This window comes from Chiroxiphia lanceolata, chromosome 14, assembly GCF_009829145.1.
Source record: "Chiroxiphia lanceolata isolate bChiLan1 chromosome 14, bChiLan1.pri, whole genome shotgun sequence".
Lineage (NCBI taxonomy): Eukaryota > Metazoa > Chordata > Aves > Passeriformes > Pipridae > Chiroxiphia > Chiroxiphia lanceolata.
Window position 1 is genome coordinate 422549 of NC_045650.1, and position 17539 is coordinate 440087.

General features: G+C 47.6%; 1 protein-coding gene across 1 annotated transcript in view; it reads left to right on the plus strand.

Annotated features, from left to right (window-relative positions):
* Positions 1–6340, plus strand: part of ARHGEF9 (Cdc42 guanine nucleotide exchange factor 9) — a 207029-nt gene extending 200689 nt beyond the window's left edge. Inside the window, 1 exon segment of the mRNA XM_032701633.1 lies at positions 2458–6340. Coding sequence (XP_032557524.1) covers positions 2458–2639 — 182 coding nt within the window. The 3' untranslated portion in view covers positions 2640–6340.
* The last annotated feature ends 11199 nt before the right edge of the window (positions 6341–17539 follow it).

Sequence of the window (17539 nt, forward strand, 5' to 3'; positions counted from 1 at the left end):
GCCTTTGAAGTAATTCCTGGTCCCCTGGGTCAACCAAACCAGAAGATTTATTTTCCAGCTCTAGCCATGTAAGGGACCTTTAGCAGATCCTAACCTTCCCACAGACCCTAAAATCCCTCACCAGTCTCTGCTGGGAAAATTGGCCAAGGCGCCAAGGGCTGGTGGCCTCCAGGAGGATGTCGACACTCCTGTGTGGGTTCAGGATTAGAGTTTGTCCTCCAGAGCAGACTCTGCAGTTGGTCTTACTGTCCCCACATTGACCTGCCTGGAGCAAGGCAGCTCCAAGCAGGACAGTGGCAGAAGAAGAGATGGAATGGCAGAAATGAGCTCAAGCTCGTGCTCTGCCCCTGTGGGACATCATCTGCTTCAGTCACATGGTGTGAGAAATTCAAACTGCTGTTTGGGACCTGCCAAACAGCATGGTACAGAAGTTGTGTCAGGTATCCCAGAACTGCCCCTGCCCAGCTGTGACCCCAGGACAGCAAGGGCTCTGGGGCTGTCCTCTGCTCTGCAGGCCTTCTGTGGGAAACAGGAGCTTGGGAAGACAGAGTAGAAAACTCCCTGATGAGTAAATATTCCATCATGTAGATACAAATGCAGAACATCTCCAGGTTGATCTTTTCAAATAAGTTTGAAATACTAACTGATGAATTTGTTAAAGGTTCATAAGGATGAATCATGGAGCAGTTTTTGTTCACTGCAAGAATAGATCTTGGTTACTCCCTGCAGTGGACAGAGATAGTAAAGAAGGAGAAATGAGTTAAACATAGTCAAGATGACATCTCCTTTCAGTCTGAGCCTTTGGAGGATTTTAACCCTTGATTCCTAAATTCTATAGCAAGGGGAAGCGAATTGATCCTCTTTCCTAAAGACACACTAAAACCTTAGCTTGTATCCAAAAGGACAGTGCAGCACCATGTCAAAAGTTGTGTGGTGAGCTCCGTGAGTGCCCCTTGTGAGGCTTCTCCCCTGTGTGTAAGTGCCACCCGTGTGCAGCCGTCCTGTGCCCGGCCAGCCTGGCCCCGGTGTGTCTGTGTGTGGGTAGGACTGCAAACGCATTTCTTGTGCACACCTTGCTGTGGTACCTGGGTGCTAATCACCGTATTTTGCCTTCTCTAGCACCTTCCCAGCCGAGGATCTCAAAGTGTTTTACAAACATTAATTAATTTAGCTTCACATCCCTCCTGTGAGGTAGGTGGGTGCTGCCATCTCGCTTTTCCAGATGAGGACCCTGAGCTGCTTGGGCAGAGTCACCTTGGCTCCTGTGGTTAAAGCCGGGGCAGGCGGCGGCCTCGGGATGGCCCTCGTGATGCCTACACCCCGCAGAAGGAAGAGCAGTTCTGCATGCAGCAGAGGGGATCCAGAGATGGCCAGAGCTTACAGCAGCCTGCTCCAGAGCCCTGCTCCTCTCTCCTTCCTGCCTTTCTCTGGAGTTGTGGTTTCCAGCCGGTCACAGTCACGCTGCCCTGAGGCTGAAGGAGGGGTTATCCCTCATCAGCGGTGTTGAGGGGAAGGACATGCAGACTGTGTCACTGTGCCCTGTAGTCTGTGCTTTGGTGGTGATACACATCCCTTCTGTTTCACTTCCAGTCACCCAGAGCCGTACTTTCCACACCATCCTTTACAACAGCTTGCACAGGCCCCAGCTTGCTGAAGCCCCCCCTTTCCATGGGAATGCTGTAAGGGCAGCATCCCCTCACCCTATTCCTGCACAGGAGCTGTGGCTCACCTGTGTGGGAATCAGACATCCAGATCCCAAAGTGTAGCCTTCCCAGTGCATCCATTGCTACCAGTTTGGCTTGAGCAGAGTCAGCCTTTTCTGCTTTGTGTGCAGCTGTTTTGGGCTGAAACCAGACTGGTGAATTCAAAAAGAACCCTATGGAAAAGTCCTAAAACCTTCCTAGAGAAGATAACGAGCTCCCTTTGGTAGGCAGATGAGCACAGCCTTCTGCAGAGCAGCTCTGCTCCACCCCGGCACGGGAGCCGTGCCAGGCAGTCCCTGGGGTCGCGCTGCTTGGGGCTGGTCAGCGGGGCATGTGGGCACAGCCGTGTTCCAGGTCAAGCTGGGAGGGAGGGGAAAAACGAGCTTGGAAGCAGCAGGTGTTAGTGGAGTGGGTTGAATGCTGCGGTCATTGGGCTCCATCTGGAGCAGGACAGTGCACGTGGCCGTGCTCCTTCGGTCACACAGGACTTTTCCATGAGGGCGGGCAGAACTCTGCCGATACAAAAGTAATGGATTTTTCCCAAATCTTCAGGCCTTGGTGCAGCACAGGCAGCCTCGGAGCTGAGAGGTCAAGCAGCGCTGGTTGCTCCGTAGATTTGTGTCTCTCGCACATCTCCCCGGTGTTTGGGACCCTGGTTATGAGTGATAAGAGGCGATAGCGTGACAAAGAAAGACGACTGACCCAATTGCTCTTTGACTGATCTGTTTCTTTTTCCCCCCAATCATCGATGCAGGTGTGAGCTACTCCAAGTCGGTTCCTCCAGCCTACCCACCACCCCAGGATCCATTAAATCAGGGACAATACATGGTGACAGATGGCATATCCCAGTCCCAGGTCTTCGAGTTCACCGAACCCAGACGCAGCCAGGCACCATTCTGGCAAAACTTCAGCAGGTTAACACCATTCAAAAAATAATACCTAGAGAGATGGAGAATTTTAACTTAAAAGAACTAAAATTTAAAAATAAAAATAAATAAAATTATATTTATAGATGGACCTTTTTTCGGAGAAGCACTGTTGCAACTAAATATATATACATATATATATGTATACACACATTTAAAAAATAATAATATATACATATATGTATATATATAGAAGGACCAAAAACTTTTTTTGTTGTTTTTGGGAAGTAATCTGCTACTAGATACTAGGAAGCACCAATGATTTCTAACCATGTGACCTATTTTATTTTATTCCATTGGTCGGACATCTGTTTGGTTTTTTTTTTCCTGTTTTTCTTCATTTTCATCCTGGTTGTCCTTGGCATCCCAGAATGCTTTCTCGCTTGTGTGACTCCGTCATGGAAGTTCCTCATGGACTACATTGGTGTATATTTTCTTTGATTTTATTTATGGGGGGGTTGTTTGTTTTTTGGAGTGCTGGGAGGTCTCTGCTCCCTCTCCCACCCTCTCCGTCCCTCCCTTGACTGTCCCCAGAGTCCCCATCCCAGTGAAGACATGGCCCCATTCCCTGTCCTGCATTCCCTGGTCTGACTCGTGCCTGTCTGGATGTGCTCCCTGTGCTCCTGCTCCGCTGCGCAGTATTTCTCTGGCTTTAACTGTTTTGTTGTGGGCAGGTGAAACCCAGCAGAAGGGGAAGCAGCTATTTAGGAAGTGAGAGATGGGTTTTCCTCAGTTAATTTTTTGCATTTTTTTAAGCACTGTCTTTTTCTCAATTCAGTGTGATTTGTTCACACTCGAGTAAGACTGAGAAAAGAATATCAGGGGCTTTTCTTTCTTTCGCATTGAGCTTTGTTTCTCTGGGGTTATCTTTGATTTTATTTGCTTTTCAAGCTGAGACACAACTCTGAAAAGCCCACTCCTATCTTTGTGTTCCGTGCAAAGATAAAAGCTTAAAAACTGATGGCTTCATGCCTCCATTGCAGCTGGAGGAAAATTGGCTACGAGGCTCCGACAAATGGCCGGTTTTCCATCTTCAGGAACTAAGGTCCCATCCTTGGCCACACTCAGCCTGCATAGTCCTGGTTAATGAACCACTAATTGCCATTTGCAGGAGCAGTGATCCCAAAAGTGGGGACTCACTGCACTCACTGCCTGCTCCACTCCGGGCATCCCAGATCCCTGGCTCCCAACACCCGTGAGCTGCCGGTAGTGACCCGTTAGTGGAAGGATCCCTAGAGGGGTTCACCTACTGGGTAAACCCCCCGAGCTGCAGAGGAGCTGAGAGCTGCCTTTCAGGACAGATCTGGATGTGCCCTGAGAGGTGTAGCCGTGGTTGTGTGTCCTGATCCAGAACAGTGCTCAGCTCACCCCCCAGGCCATCCGTGACTCGCAGAGGTGTATCAGTATCCGCGGGCTCTGGAGTCATTCAGCCAAACTCCCGGTCTCTTTCTCTCTCTTTTTCTCCCTCTGGAGATTCACAGCTCTGTTTTTAAAGACACATCCTACAATTTCAGCCTTAAGTACATTTGTTTGCAAGTGCAAAAGCTTATGTTAAGCTTGTAAAACAAACCACTGTGCACGAGGATGATTTTTTTTTCCTAGGGCAAATAAGACTGTTTAACCAGATTTAGAAGATGAATTTAAAACCTTTTCAGAGCCATTCTGCAAACTCCTTTGAAAATGTGGGATAAAGTGATTGATCACGGTATTTGTCATTTTCCTTTGAATCTGATACACCACATAAGCACCCCGGGCCAGCGAGTGTGGAGATACATTTTTTTTTTTTCCCCTAAGAAATACAATGGGAAGAGCAGAGAGCGTGATTTCATTATTTCCATGGAGCCTGTTTTATTTCAGGGCATATTGCAAGGGTGGCATTATTTTTATCTAAGTCAAAAAATAATCTCTCATATACTTTTGACTAATCTAGAAACTATCAATAACCAGCAAAGCCAGATTAGTGTTTTGGAGTGGATAAGTGGCCCCTCTGTGACAGGCAGCAGCCAAACACCAGGAATCCCAAATAGGAAGCAACCTAATTTTATATCAGAAATTATTTTTATGCTCTTTTGTATCTTTGCATTTTTATGGTCAGATTTTAATACGGGATACGTAGCAAATATTATTTTGTTTCTTTAACAGAATGGGTATTTAACGAAGTGAATGAGAGGGGTTCTCGGCAGTTAACTGGAATGTTTTACTCTTTCTGAATGACTGGAGAGATGCAGAGAGAGAGAGAGAGAGAGAGAGAAAGAGAGAGAGAGAGATTCCAAAATGTTGTCAACATGATGAAAATTTCACTTATTCCTTTGCCTTTTTAATTGCTTAGGGGAAAAAAAAAGTAACAAGCACATTAGTTAAGCCTGTTCATTTACTGTTTTGTGCCTCAGAGAGTGAGAATGAGACATCCATAATTTTTATGAGAAGATGCTTCCTAAATATTCAGCACTAGGAAAAACGAAACACCACCGCCACACCATTATTTGCATCATAAGTCAAGACTCGCTTGATCTGACAAGGCCACTTGTTGGACTCGCAGCTTCTTTCTTAAGTGGGAAGCCCACCCGAGCCAGCACTGCCCGAGCAGAGCAGCTGCAGGCATGTGTTCCAGAGGGAAGAGGGGCTTGGCTCTCAGGCAGTGGCATCCGGGAAAGCTCTTCCCCTCCATAAATTGCCAGAGGTGCTGCAGGAGATGGAGCATTGGCACAAAGAAGAACCAGCACTGGGTCCCACTTTCCCACCTCCTGTGGCTTTCCCAGTAGGGAGCAGGGCTGGGTGCGCGGCGGGAGCGGCACGGATGCAGATTGGGTGATTTGACTGAGCATCTGATAACAGACTTTCATTTCAATGCCAGACAGGAGGAACCCACTTACCATTCCATGTGCAGAAACAAGAGAGTTGTAACAAACTTAAATGTTTACGGTATTTCTCTGGCTGAATCTATACATATATATATATATATAAAATAAAGATACCTTCTTCCCTAGGTAAATGACATGCATTACCCCTTGACCTAGACACTAGAACAGAGGATCTAAATTCAAGACTTTCGCCTCCCCACCCTCTCCAAAAAGTCAAACAAGAACCAACCTAGGTGCATCTAACAGTTGTAAATAGAAAATAATACATAGAGAAATATATTTGAAATTTGTTTCAGTTTCTGGATGGGCACTAGCCATCCATTGCAATGTTATTGATAGTACACTGTGGTGCTTTGGGTTTCTGGTTTTGTTCTCTTTATGCTCTGTCATCTTTTCATTGCAGCTACATTTCAGGGAACATGTATATTTAGTAGCTATTGTAAGTTCTGCATGGCATCACCAAGCTTATTTTTCCTTAAGAAGAAAAGAAGAGTCTGTAGGAGTTTAAAGGCACTATGACGACAGGGACTTGTAGCAGAGAATTTAAAAAAAAAAAAAAAAAAGGTTTTTAAAATTCTAGTTTGAAGCCAAATACTGATATTTTAGTGCTTTTGGGGTTTTAAAAGTAAGAGAAAAAAAAAAAGAAAAAAAAAGAAAAAAAGGATTTTGGTAACCCAGCTGATCCGCACTTGCCAGTTTTATTATTTTGTTTATATTGGACTGTTTGACCCTGTCAAACAAGTGTCAAAGTTGTGTGTATAAAACAAAAAAAGTGTTTAAAAAAGTGTTGTAAAGACACTGAGCCTTATGAAAATATTTATGGAATTAAATAAAAAGAAGTGAAAAGGCATCTGAAGGCATTTTAACTCATTTTCCTCAGAGCGGTCTCACCTTCCCCCAAGGTTGAGCACGAGTCGCTGGGGTGGGGCCCCAGCCTGGCAGCAAAGTGGACACTGAGACAGTCATATGCCACCAAAAAGTAGGAATGTTCTGGAAATATCCAACCTCCCCTTGCTCTGTGTCCTCCCTGTGAACTGAGTGAAGTGATAAATGAGTAGCTGGAGGTTGAGCACTGACAGCATCCCGCCCTGCCAGCGCTGGCAGGGGCTGCTCCGAGTGGAGCTGGGATCGAGTCTGCGAGACATGGGTTTAAAATGCTTTTTGTTCCTGCACTTTGCTCAGCTCCAGCCCAGATGTGAAGACAGCCGAGCTCTCCGGACAGACATCAGCAAAATATGCTGTGAGCAACCCAAGAACCATTTTGGAGCGTGTGGAAGTAGAACAGGGGGTGGGTTTTCCAAGGGAAGGAGCCTGGCCCTGCACTGCCCTGCTGCAGAGGGCTGGACACAGGGAATGAGCAGGTTCCTGCCCTGGGAGAAAGAACTTTATCCTTGAAAGGCCAAGTGCTCTCTCCAGACACTCAGTGGCATTTTGCAGGTAAGACAGTTGAGTCGTGTACGTCTAGATAGCCTAAAAATACAATTCTAACCAAGCAAAGCAGGGTTATCACAGCATGGCCCAGTTGTGGTAGCGAGTGGTGTCTGTTGTCACGGGGAGAAACACTCAGGCGCAAGGACCTCGGTGCTGTAAAGAACTGCAGCCCAATTGCTGCCTTTGCAGTCAATTTGCACTGATTTTCTGCTCTTTCCTCTGCCCTGTCGGGGTGAGGGATGGCCAAGGTGCTGGCACGCAGACCAACCACATCTCAGCCCACACAGATGAGGAAACCAGTCAGACAAGGTTCCAAAAATGCAAGAAGCAAGGAGCTCTGCTCTGAGAGGAAGAGAGAGGCAAAGCTGCAGGGCCAGCGTTTGAGCAGGTTCAGGAGCAGGCTCACCCAGAACTCAAACATCACAGCTTCACATCTGCCTCCTGCTTCCAGCCAAGCTTTTTTTCTCTTGCTTCCATTATTGCTTGCAATGAAGAGGCCGTTGGTGCTGTGCTGGGGTTCAGCTCTTCAGATGATCCCGTTTCGTTCGTAGCTGGAGCCCTCGGGAGCAGAGGCACAGCGCTGTTCCCAGGGAGATCTGCAGGGGGAGCAGACCCAAAGTGCAGTTACAGATCAAACCTCCTCTCGGAGAACTCCTCTCCTGCCCTCGCCACTGCCTTTGCCGGCCAAAAGACTTGTTTGCCAGGATTTTGCAGTCCGAGTTAGCAGGTGGGAGCTGTGGGGAAGGAGGGGGTGCTCAGGGAGAGCACGAGCCGGATGCGGTGCTCAAAGTCTGTAATGTACCCAAAAAATCCCTGACAAAGGGGGAGTGGGGAGGAAACCCAGTCACCCAGCCTGTGCACTGGGAGCAAGAGCACCACCGGAGCTTACTCAGAGGTTTAAACAAAGGACCTCCATGCCCTGTAGCCTGCTCCCACCCCGGCTTGCTTTCCTGGCACTGGGAAGAGCACTCCATGACTGGGAATGCTGCTGCAGCCTGTAGTCAGCTTCTGAATTTTATTTGGTGACAGGATTTGTTTGTTTTTAGCTTTCTCCAGCCACCCAGCATCCAGCCAGCTACTGTGAACTCTGCTTGCATGAAACAAAAACAAAAACCAAAGAAACCCGTTTGAAATCCCTTTCCCTTGCTGGGGGCTGGGGGGGTTGGGCTGTGTTCCTGTGACACCCCCTGGTCTGTTGTGCTGCCCCACCCGAAGGCACAGGGACATTGTGTAGAGCTGGCAGCCTCCATGGGCTCTGCTTGGGAATGTAATGGAATGGGTGAAGCTCTTAGACTGATATGTTTGTGACATGACAGGAATGTTGTATGAATGACTTTGGACGTCAAAGCCATGTCTGGTTTATCTGTGTGTGTATATCCATGGAATTACAGAAGAGCTTTTGCTTTTTAAGGAATCAGACTTCCAATCTGAATGGTGGTGCAGGGATTGCACATCTCAATCCACCCCAAACAATACATTGTCTTGTTATTCTGTAGCTAAGAAGCAGCACTGGGTTCTGCACTAAGTCCACTGGCAGGTCTGCATCCTCCGAGGCATGTAATGCTCTATCTGTGCAGGTTCATAAAGAACAACTGGAATTACATGTTGCTGGGGATGCAGCAGGAGTAACTGGCACTTTGAGAGTGTTTGTAAGACCTGTCCACTGAGGGTTTCTCAGCTAAGGAAGGACAGGAGCTGTTAAACTGCAAATGTAATCCCAAAACTGCAGGAACAAATTGTAAAACTGTCTACATCTCTTATCTTTGCTATGGAAAAGAGATACAAGGTATTTCTTAAATGCTTGTAATGTTCACATCCTTTTTTCTTCCAGCTCTGTCAAGGCAAAATGCCTCCTGGTGAAGACTTGCACCTACTCATTTCAGAGCCACAGTAGTTTGTCACCTCTGTCAGGTCAGACAGGGTCTCTGTGCTCAGCCTTTTCCACAGGCTGGGCCGTGCAGCAGCGATGGCTCCAAAGTGTTTCCCTGTTCCAAGAGGGCCCATCTCCAGACCTCCCTCCAGCACCTCTCTCTCCACTCCCAGCCAAAGACAGTGGTGGCCAGTGCATTGTCTGGGGGACATGGAGCACTTTCCTCTTCTTTCCGTTCTGGTCACTGCAGCAACAAAACCTCTGCAAGATGGGAACAGTGTGAGGGCTTATTTTTTGTTTAAGAGAGTGTGTTAAAAAGTTAAACCCTTGCAGAAACATTTGTCTCATGAAGAAAACGTCAGTGCTTGAAGCAGTGCTCAGGTCTGGGGCATATTGCAGAATGCGTTTTACCTCTGGCTTCCTCTGCAGTCCCAGGGGAGCTGGCCATCCCCTTTTGGGTGGAGATGGGGCTGGGCACACACAGATCTGGACACATACACTGCCTGTGAGAGCAGAGAGCCACAAAATACACAGCTAGAGCCTGTCTGACTCTTGCACTCCTTGTACATCTGCATTGGAGCAGGGACACGTTTTTGCCAGGATCTGGGTTTTTCACAATAAATCATGGCACTAAATTGGCTTATAAATCATGTCTGAGAATTCAGGCTCCGAGAGAGTCGGTGCTGTCTTCCTGGCTGGCCCTGGAAGTGAGCGAAGTTAGCTTCAGAAGAGAAGTTTCATTCTTTTTTTCATCTGGAGAAGCAATAAGAGGATCTATTGGTAAATTTGCTTCTCTTCTTAGCTCACCTTTACAAAGGCTGTGAAGCTTTTATTCATGAAGGAGGGTGTGTCTGTGCATTCAAGCCTTTGCAGGTTCGTAGGAAGTCAGAGAGCAGCTGCCCCTTGCACACAGCACAGTCTGCCCTGGGTGGAAACGGTTTAGCTCAGAGACTGAAGAGGAAGCATCTCCTCCTCCTAAAGAGAGTGATTTTAAAGGCAGGTTTTATACAGGCTGGGCTGATGCTCTGTCACATTCAGAACACTGCAGAGGTGTGAAGAGAGCAGCAGGTCTGAACAAATAAATCATTTACAAAAGTGAAGTCACTGCTGTTGTCTCAGAAACTCCTTTGTCACTGGCTGTTTCTTCATCCCAGCGAGAGCTGCCCTCTCCAGATGAATGGTCTGAGCAGAGCTCTGTTGAGCTGGATTGCCCAGGTCATTTTAATATCCATTTTATTCTTGCTTACCTGGATATTTGATGGCTTTTCCATCATCAGTCACTCCTGTGCAGCCCAGACCACAGGGAGTTTTGAGTCAAAGGTATGTTAGCATGTATGAAAGTGGAATTGCTTTCCACCTATTTGAGCCATCTCACTGGTTCTTTGTTGTCTCTTTGGAAGCTGGATAAATGCAAAGAAGTGCCATTTGCTGTATTTTAATTCCTCAGCAGCCAGACTAGCCAAAAAAGAGCAGCCTTTCAGCACACTCCCATAGCTCCCCCTCCAAAGCTCAGGTGACATGGAAGTGTGTGGTTTTGACAGTCTCACGGGCCCAAAACCAGCAAAGGATGAAATGGGCAAATTGCACTAATGGTGCCATTGTAAAAAACTGTCACTTGCTGCCTTATCCAACCCCAAACCACATCATTCGTATTTTGTGATTTATTTTTTTGCTTTGGCTGGAGCCAAAGCTCTGTTGTGTTGGTGTCCATGATGTCCATGTCCTCCAGCCGTGGAGGGCCCTCACATTCCCAAGGATCACCCAGGTAACACAAAAGCCTGGGAGAGCCACCAAGAGCCCTCCCTGCTCCAACAGAGGCACTGGTACCATTACACAGGTGGGGCTGTGTGGACACCCAAGGTGGGTCAGGAACTGGGAGGGTTTTTCTCTCATCATGTCAAGGGGAGCTGTAACCATGTTGTCACCTGCCATAACAAACCCTTATCCCACAGGCTGGTTTTTCAGGGAATCTGTGACCAATGCACTGATTTCCTCAAAGTTTCACTCCCCCACAGATCCAGGGCAGCAAGAGAGGAGTCCCTGGCCAGCCCTGCTGCTGCGGTGGTTTCATGCTATACAAAGGAAATCCCGAATCTTTGGACCACGAAAAGAAAATAGCAGCAAATACAATAAATACCCGTAGCTGTGGTGGGAGCCCAGATGGGTGTCATGGTCTCTGGTTCTGCTCCCAGGATGGTTTGTGCCCCTTCCCTGAGGACTCTGAGTATGCAGGCTCCACACAAAGCCACCAAATCACCACCTGAAGGCACCTGCTGCATGCTGTGGACAGTGAAGTGACTGCACAGGGGCTGTGACACCAAGGTATGTATCCCACCTGCTGCACCTGCCCCAGCCAGAATTCCAGCTCTGGGACTCACAAGTGGGCAGGATCATGGGAGGCAGAAGGAAATGGATGGAGAGAAGCAAGGAACGTGTGATGGCACAAGGCCTGGGGCTGCCACTGCCATCCAGGACGTGTCCTGCTGTCCTTCCTGGTGCTGCTAGCACAGCCACACGGGCCTGAGTTTTACTGTCTGGATGTACCATTAAACAAGTTTGATTTTGCTGCCTGATTACAGAGTGGTTTCAGCCTCACACATCATTTAGGGGCTCCACTAAAGACACCCCTGGACAGGGAGCAGCAAGGTGGTGGTTGTGTGTGGATACAAGGTGGTTTTATGCTGGAACAGGTGGTAACAACACTTATCTGGCAAAGGGAAATGGGTGGTTGGGTTCTCACACCCACTTCTTGCACCTTGGGCACACTGACCTTGCTGATTTACCAATGCATGAGAAACCAGACTGTGTAACTTGAGGAGGCAGGGGCTGTGTTCGTGTGGTCTCCTGGGGAGTGAAAAAGAAATCGGAGTATGTACCCAAGAGGCAGAGCCAGTTCATTCACACTCCCCAGCCAGATCCAGTTTGAGTTAGACACTGGAAGCTGTTAGAGTAAGGAGCTAATTTACACTTAAGGAATAACCAGTCCCCTGAAATCCAGAGATAACATCCCTGGGAGAGGGCGAAAACCTGCTCAGTGCTGGTTTTTGTCCTGACTCTGTAATTCTCTGGGTTTTTCATGAAAAGGCATGTTAGTAATAGCCAGTCATGTACCAAACACAAACAAAAGCTTTTGCTGGAAGAGAAAAGCTGATAGAAAGTGCTGCAGAAATGCCAGTTTGAATTCTGACACCCCCTTACCCCCCGCTCCAAGTTATTCCTCTACTATTCCCGGGCTGGAGGATGAGAAATTCCAAGAGGGCAGCAGAAAAAGAGCATTGTCTTCAGTGTCAGGCATTATTTATACCCACCCCAAACTATCATGACCTGTTGGTGACAACCCTGTTCACTTGGACCTGCTCATGTGCATGGCCTCTGCCAGGTGTGCAAAGAGCTTGAAACCAACAGAAACACTGTGATGGGCTCCCTTTGTGCCAACGGAAAGAGATGGTTCAGATAAATAACCACATCTCTGCAGTATTTCCATCCAAATATTGCAGCAGAGATCCTTCAAGTGGAACTGAGCATAAAGAACCAGCAGCAAAGCCAGCCATGGTTCTGTCCCAGCCTGGTCCAGCAGAGCACTCAGAGCAAACCAGGCAGATGGCAGGACAAGTGGACTGTAAAGAGGCTTAGCAATGAAGGCACTATTAATGACATGGCAACACTTGTCTAGGTAAAAAAAATAGATTTTTTTTTCCGCTCTTGACTTGTGGCTCATAACGAATTAAAGCTGCTCTTGAAGTTGTTTCTCTTTGGCTCCTAAGAACAGAGCTCAATACTGGGGTTAGTGAAGGATACAGTGGGAGACTGAGGTGGTGGGAAGAGAGTGGTGTATCAGGGGACATCATTTCAGGTGTGCTGGTGTCAGGCATTTCAGGAAAATGTAAAGGAACAGAGAGGTCCGGGGCTTATGAAACGAACACAGACAGTGATCAAAGGGAGCCTGCGCACAGATCAGTGCCCTCTGCAGCCGGGGGGGCACCTGGGGACCCCCCAGAGCATAGGGGAAAGCCCCTTTATGTCTCATTACCCCCTGGGTGTCCCTAAGGGCCACGTCAAACTGCCCACAGGACATTTGTAAGGACACAGCCCTCTCTGAAGCAGCAATAAACATTCCCAGCCACATGGTCCTGGAGAGAGACACACACAGACAGCCCCAAAGAGCCCAACCATGTGTCCCCAGCCAGCCTGTCCCCTGGGCTGCCAGCTCACTCCTCCTGCCCCACAGGCTGGGGAGAGGCCAGATCCACGTTCTCCACCTGCTTTCCTTCCTTGTCTCACACCCCTCCACCTGTTCCCTCCTGCTGGTCACCCAGTGCCTGAGTGGACACATCCAAGCCCCCTTCCTTTCTTATTTGCTTTCTTTCTATTTATTCCTTTAATTCCTTTCTTTTCCCCCTCTCTCATTTCCCTTCCTTTCTTCCTTTCCTTTCACCTCTGCTTTTTTTAAATTTCCTTTTGCATTTAATTCACTGCTTTCTTGCTTCCCAGATACATCCTGCTTGTACAGCTTGTTCAGAAAACACCCTTGTTCTGTCATCACCCCGTTTCCCTGCTATGACCAGCACTGAGGGTTGTAAATTCTTGATTACTGAGGTGGTTCACAAGCTCCTCTGCTTTCTACTTCTGGTTTTTAACATGTGCTCCAATTTACAGGCAAAAATTCTTCTTTCTCATTACTTGCCAGGCGGTGACATTACAGAAACAAGGCTCATTGTGTGCATTCATTTGTGACAAGGAGGGTGCTGTAATGTTGGTGATTGGCCATTAGTTCTGCGATGTAGCAGCTCAAACAAACCATGAGTGAGTCGTTTAAACTGCAGCATTTCTGCCAATTGACATTATTTCTTGTTATTCAGGTAGCGGTGCCTAAAGCCCAGCACAGACTGGGAAAGCACTGCTTGAGTTGCACACACACAACCCCCTCTTTCATTCTGGTAATGAGAAAAATCAGCACCCCAGTGGCTGAGGGGTGTCCTGACCCTGCCTGGCACAGCGACTGCAACTTAATTCCCTTCTTACTTCCTCCCTTACCTCTCCTCACCCACTGCCCAGTGCTGGAGTAGGAGCTGTTGAGGTTGCACCTGAAGACTGGATTAAGGACACCCCTAAATTCAGTTATTTGGGTCCAATGTTTCAATTCAAACAGCAGTAAAGGGCATAACTGTAACTCTTATAAATCCAGAATTAGTCTCTGCTGGAGCCCAGATCCCAGCTAGCCAGGGCATTCTGAAATGCCTTGGGAGCAAGGGCCAAGCCAAGAGCACAGCAGCCCTTTCTCCACTTCTGTTGGGTTTAATAATTTCTGTTTGCATTTAATAATTTCTCTCTGTGCCTTCCACTGCTTTCATTCTCCTGCCAGCAGCCAGGGCAGGTGCAGGGAGCACCTCATCACCTGGCCAGGCAGTGCCAAGCCTGCTCCACAGCCTCCTCATTTCCCCCTCTCTCGCTGCAGAAAGTTGGGAGATAAGGGGCCCTTTGGCTTGCAGGGCTCGGCTTTCACCTGCAAACTCCTTTCCAGCCCACTCCCTGCTGGATATCATCTTGGATTCTGCATTAATCATTGTCCTTCTCCATTTCCAGCTGGTGCATCCCCTGCATCCAGTTCTCAAGCATTTGCCTGTGCACATGGGGCAGGTTTCCATTAACATCTGCAAAGTTCCCTCCTTAAAAACCATCTCTAGCCATGGTACAGAGGCTGTTATCTCTCCTGCTTTGCCTCCTGAGCATTTTCTCTCTCTCTCTTCCTCTCCCAAGTTTCCATTAAGCAGTCCCAGGCAGGCATAGTTGTGCTCTGAGCACTGCAAATTAGCAGTGAACCAGGCACAAGGTTAAAGCTGCTATTGCTGGTGGTGGGAAAAGGCACCTTTTCCAGACACTGGTGGTGCCAAGCTGCTCATGCATGTGGCACTTGGCAAAAGACACTCGTAAGCTCCTGATCATAAAATAAAATAATTATTTAAATAATATCTAAAATAAATAAAACCTGAGATCTGGTGCAGTGAGTGAACAACCAGGTAGGAGCTATGAAAACAAAATTACAGCAGAGAGAGAAAAAGATGGATCTCAAACTAGACAGCAAGCAGGAACCCCCTGAGAAAAACTATTTTAATGGAAGGGAAGAGACTGAGCAAACCTCCTCCATGAGCTGTTGAGAACCAGACAGACACAAATCAGCAGTTGGAATCATTTGGTTTGGAAGAGACCTTTAAGAGCAAACTCATGGCCCTGGCCCATCTCTCCTTGTTCCCTGGCCTGCAGCAATGGTTCCCCCCCCTGTTTCTCCCATGGAAGGTGCCTGTCAGCAGCAGTGCACAGCCAGCTACAGGTCCTGTGGCCCGAGGGAAATGCTGTGCATTAAACTGGATCTCTGGCTGGCCACAGGAGGGAGGGCCCAGTCACACCTTTGGGGAAGCTGCTGGAGCTTTATTCCCACCAGGCAAACCCCAGTGAAGCTGAACTGAGCCAAATCTGCAGCAGCAGCACAGGAAGAGCCTTCTCCAAAGCCCACTGAATTACATGGGAATTAATGAGTTAATCAGGCCAACATCAGGATGTAATCTCAGTACTTTTGTCCACATTCTGAACTCCGCTTTCAATTTTTTGACTCGTCTGCACAAGTCATCCCAGCACTACGTCTCTTCTCAGATTTCACTGCAGATTTCCCTCTTTCCTTTCACCAGGCTCTCTTCAGTGTCTGCAAACCCTGGGGTACAAAGGGACAGACCAACTCTCACCTCTGGGCAGCCCATCCTTCACTCAGAGCTGGAAAGTGGAGCACTGGTTGGGCTCCTGAGGCTGCTGAGAAGCAGAACTGTGCCAGGGTTTTGTTCTTGCTGGACACTCACGTATTCCCAGTTTTATCAAGGTGATATATCAGCTACTCCCCCTTCATCCTCACTTCTCTGGAGTCAATCAGAGTTTCACTCTTGACTTTCAGGACTTCAGCCTTTCTCAGGAAATAAAACTCGTGTCCAAGCACCACAGGTACTTCAGTGCAGCTTTACTAAATCCTAGGGGGAAAACATACCTTACACTAAATGCTCCAGAAAGAACAAGGTTGCTTAGGCAGCAGCATGGCTCAGGAAGGATGGTATCTAAAGTGCACTTTCCTGAGCTAAAAATAAGTTTATTAAAGGAAAACGAAGTCTACATCCAACAAAGATGTGAGAAGGATAATGGCAAAGAGATGAATCCACAACAAAACAGGAGAAACTTCCTTTTCCCAGACTGTGGGCTGAAACCACAGAAGGGGTGAGGTTCTGCTACTGAGAAATAAAAGGTTGTTAGGAACTGAGTATATTATAAACAATATTCTTAGGAAACTCTTGACTACAACAAAGCTGAGAATTGAAAGAAAGGGCTCCATCATATGAGCCTTACTCATGGTTGTGCTGGGTTCTTATACAATTGAACTCTGAGCTCAAGGCTGAGCCTGTCCTTAACCAAAGCCACCCCATACTCAAGGCACACCCAAAATTAGTCCCACTGGCTGGGTAAGAATTGCACAATCCAGCCACAAATGAGCAGATCCAGTGCACGATGCTTGACATTGTGCAAAAGTCCTTAGTTCTCACTCAAAAATAAAGCTGGTCTGGAGACCAGAACCTGGCAGAAAAAGTGAAAGCTCAAAATAGAACGTGGCTGCTTCGGTACGGAGAGTGCTGGCTAAATGATTTGATTAGCTCGTGTTAATGAAAACTACATTTCTAATACTCTCTCCTCCAGATTTTCATCGTGCCAAATGTTAGGATAATGCACTTTCAGATGCCTGAACTTTTCCTAAACCCCAAGCAGTTGGAAGCTTCACAGTAGCACTAATCACAAGTGCCAGCCCTTCAGTCCTTCTGCCCTCACCAGTGCAGGTTGTTCTCCAACAGCACTCACAGAAACACAGGTTGGAAAGCCATGGGAAGAAACAACCCTGGGCCAGGGTTCATGGCAACCATTTTCATTATGCTCAGACCTTTAAGACTCTGAATGCAGCCCCATTTCAGCCTCAAGCTGATTTCCAAAATCCAACCTTGACATGGAGGTGACCCAAACTGGCCGGGGGTTGACAGGTGTCCAGAAAACATCCCTGGGGATGCAGTGGGGAGAACACCGATGCAAGGTAAATTTAGATTTCATTGCAGTGAGGGCAACACCTGTTTCCTGTCAGTGCTGGGCCTGCTCCTCCATCAGGACACATCCCTTCCTACCCAGCAACTCTTTTTCACTAAAGCCCATCTTCACTTAAAATGGGAGGGAAAAAAATTGTTTTCTTTCAAAGTGAGCAATCTGCTGTTTTTTTTTTTTCTCTTTCTAAGAGAGTAATTTTTAACTTCTGGATGTGGGTTAAACTTCTAGAGAGAAAGCAGGGGGAAAAGAGCTCTTCTCCCCTGACAGCAATGGAGGCTTAAGATGTCCAGGCAAAGATGCTGAGAAAGTGATGCCAAGCCATTAACCACTCCAAGGTTACCCTTTGAAGCCATCCCCTTTGTCTGCTGCACTGCTGATTTGATTTCTCAACTATATCTGTGTTCAGAAAAAACACCTGGAAGACATTCTCCAGAGGAGGATTCACACCAGAGGAGGAGCTGTATTGTAGCCAGAGCCTCTTGAAATCAATACAGAAAATAAATACTACTGGAAGTGTGTTTTTGAAGGGAGACACACTTGGTATGATGACAACTCCATTTCACTTTTATGCTCCAGTTCTCTCACAAGCAGTGATCTGTGGCAATAGATTGATGAGGGGTTTCTTGA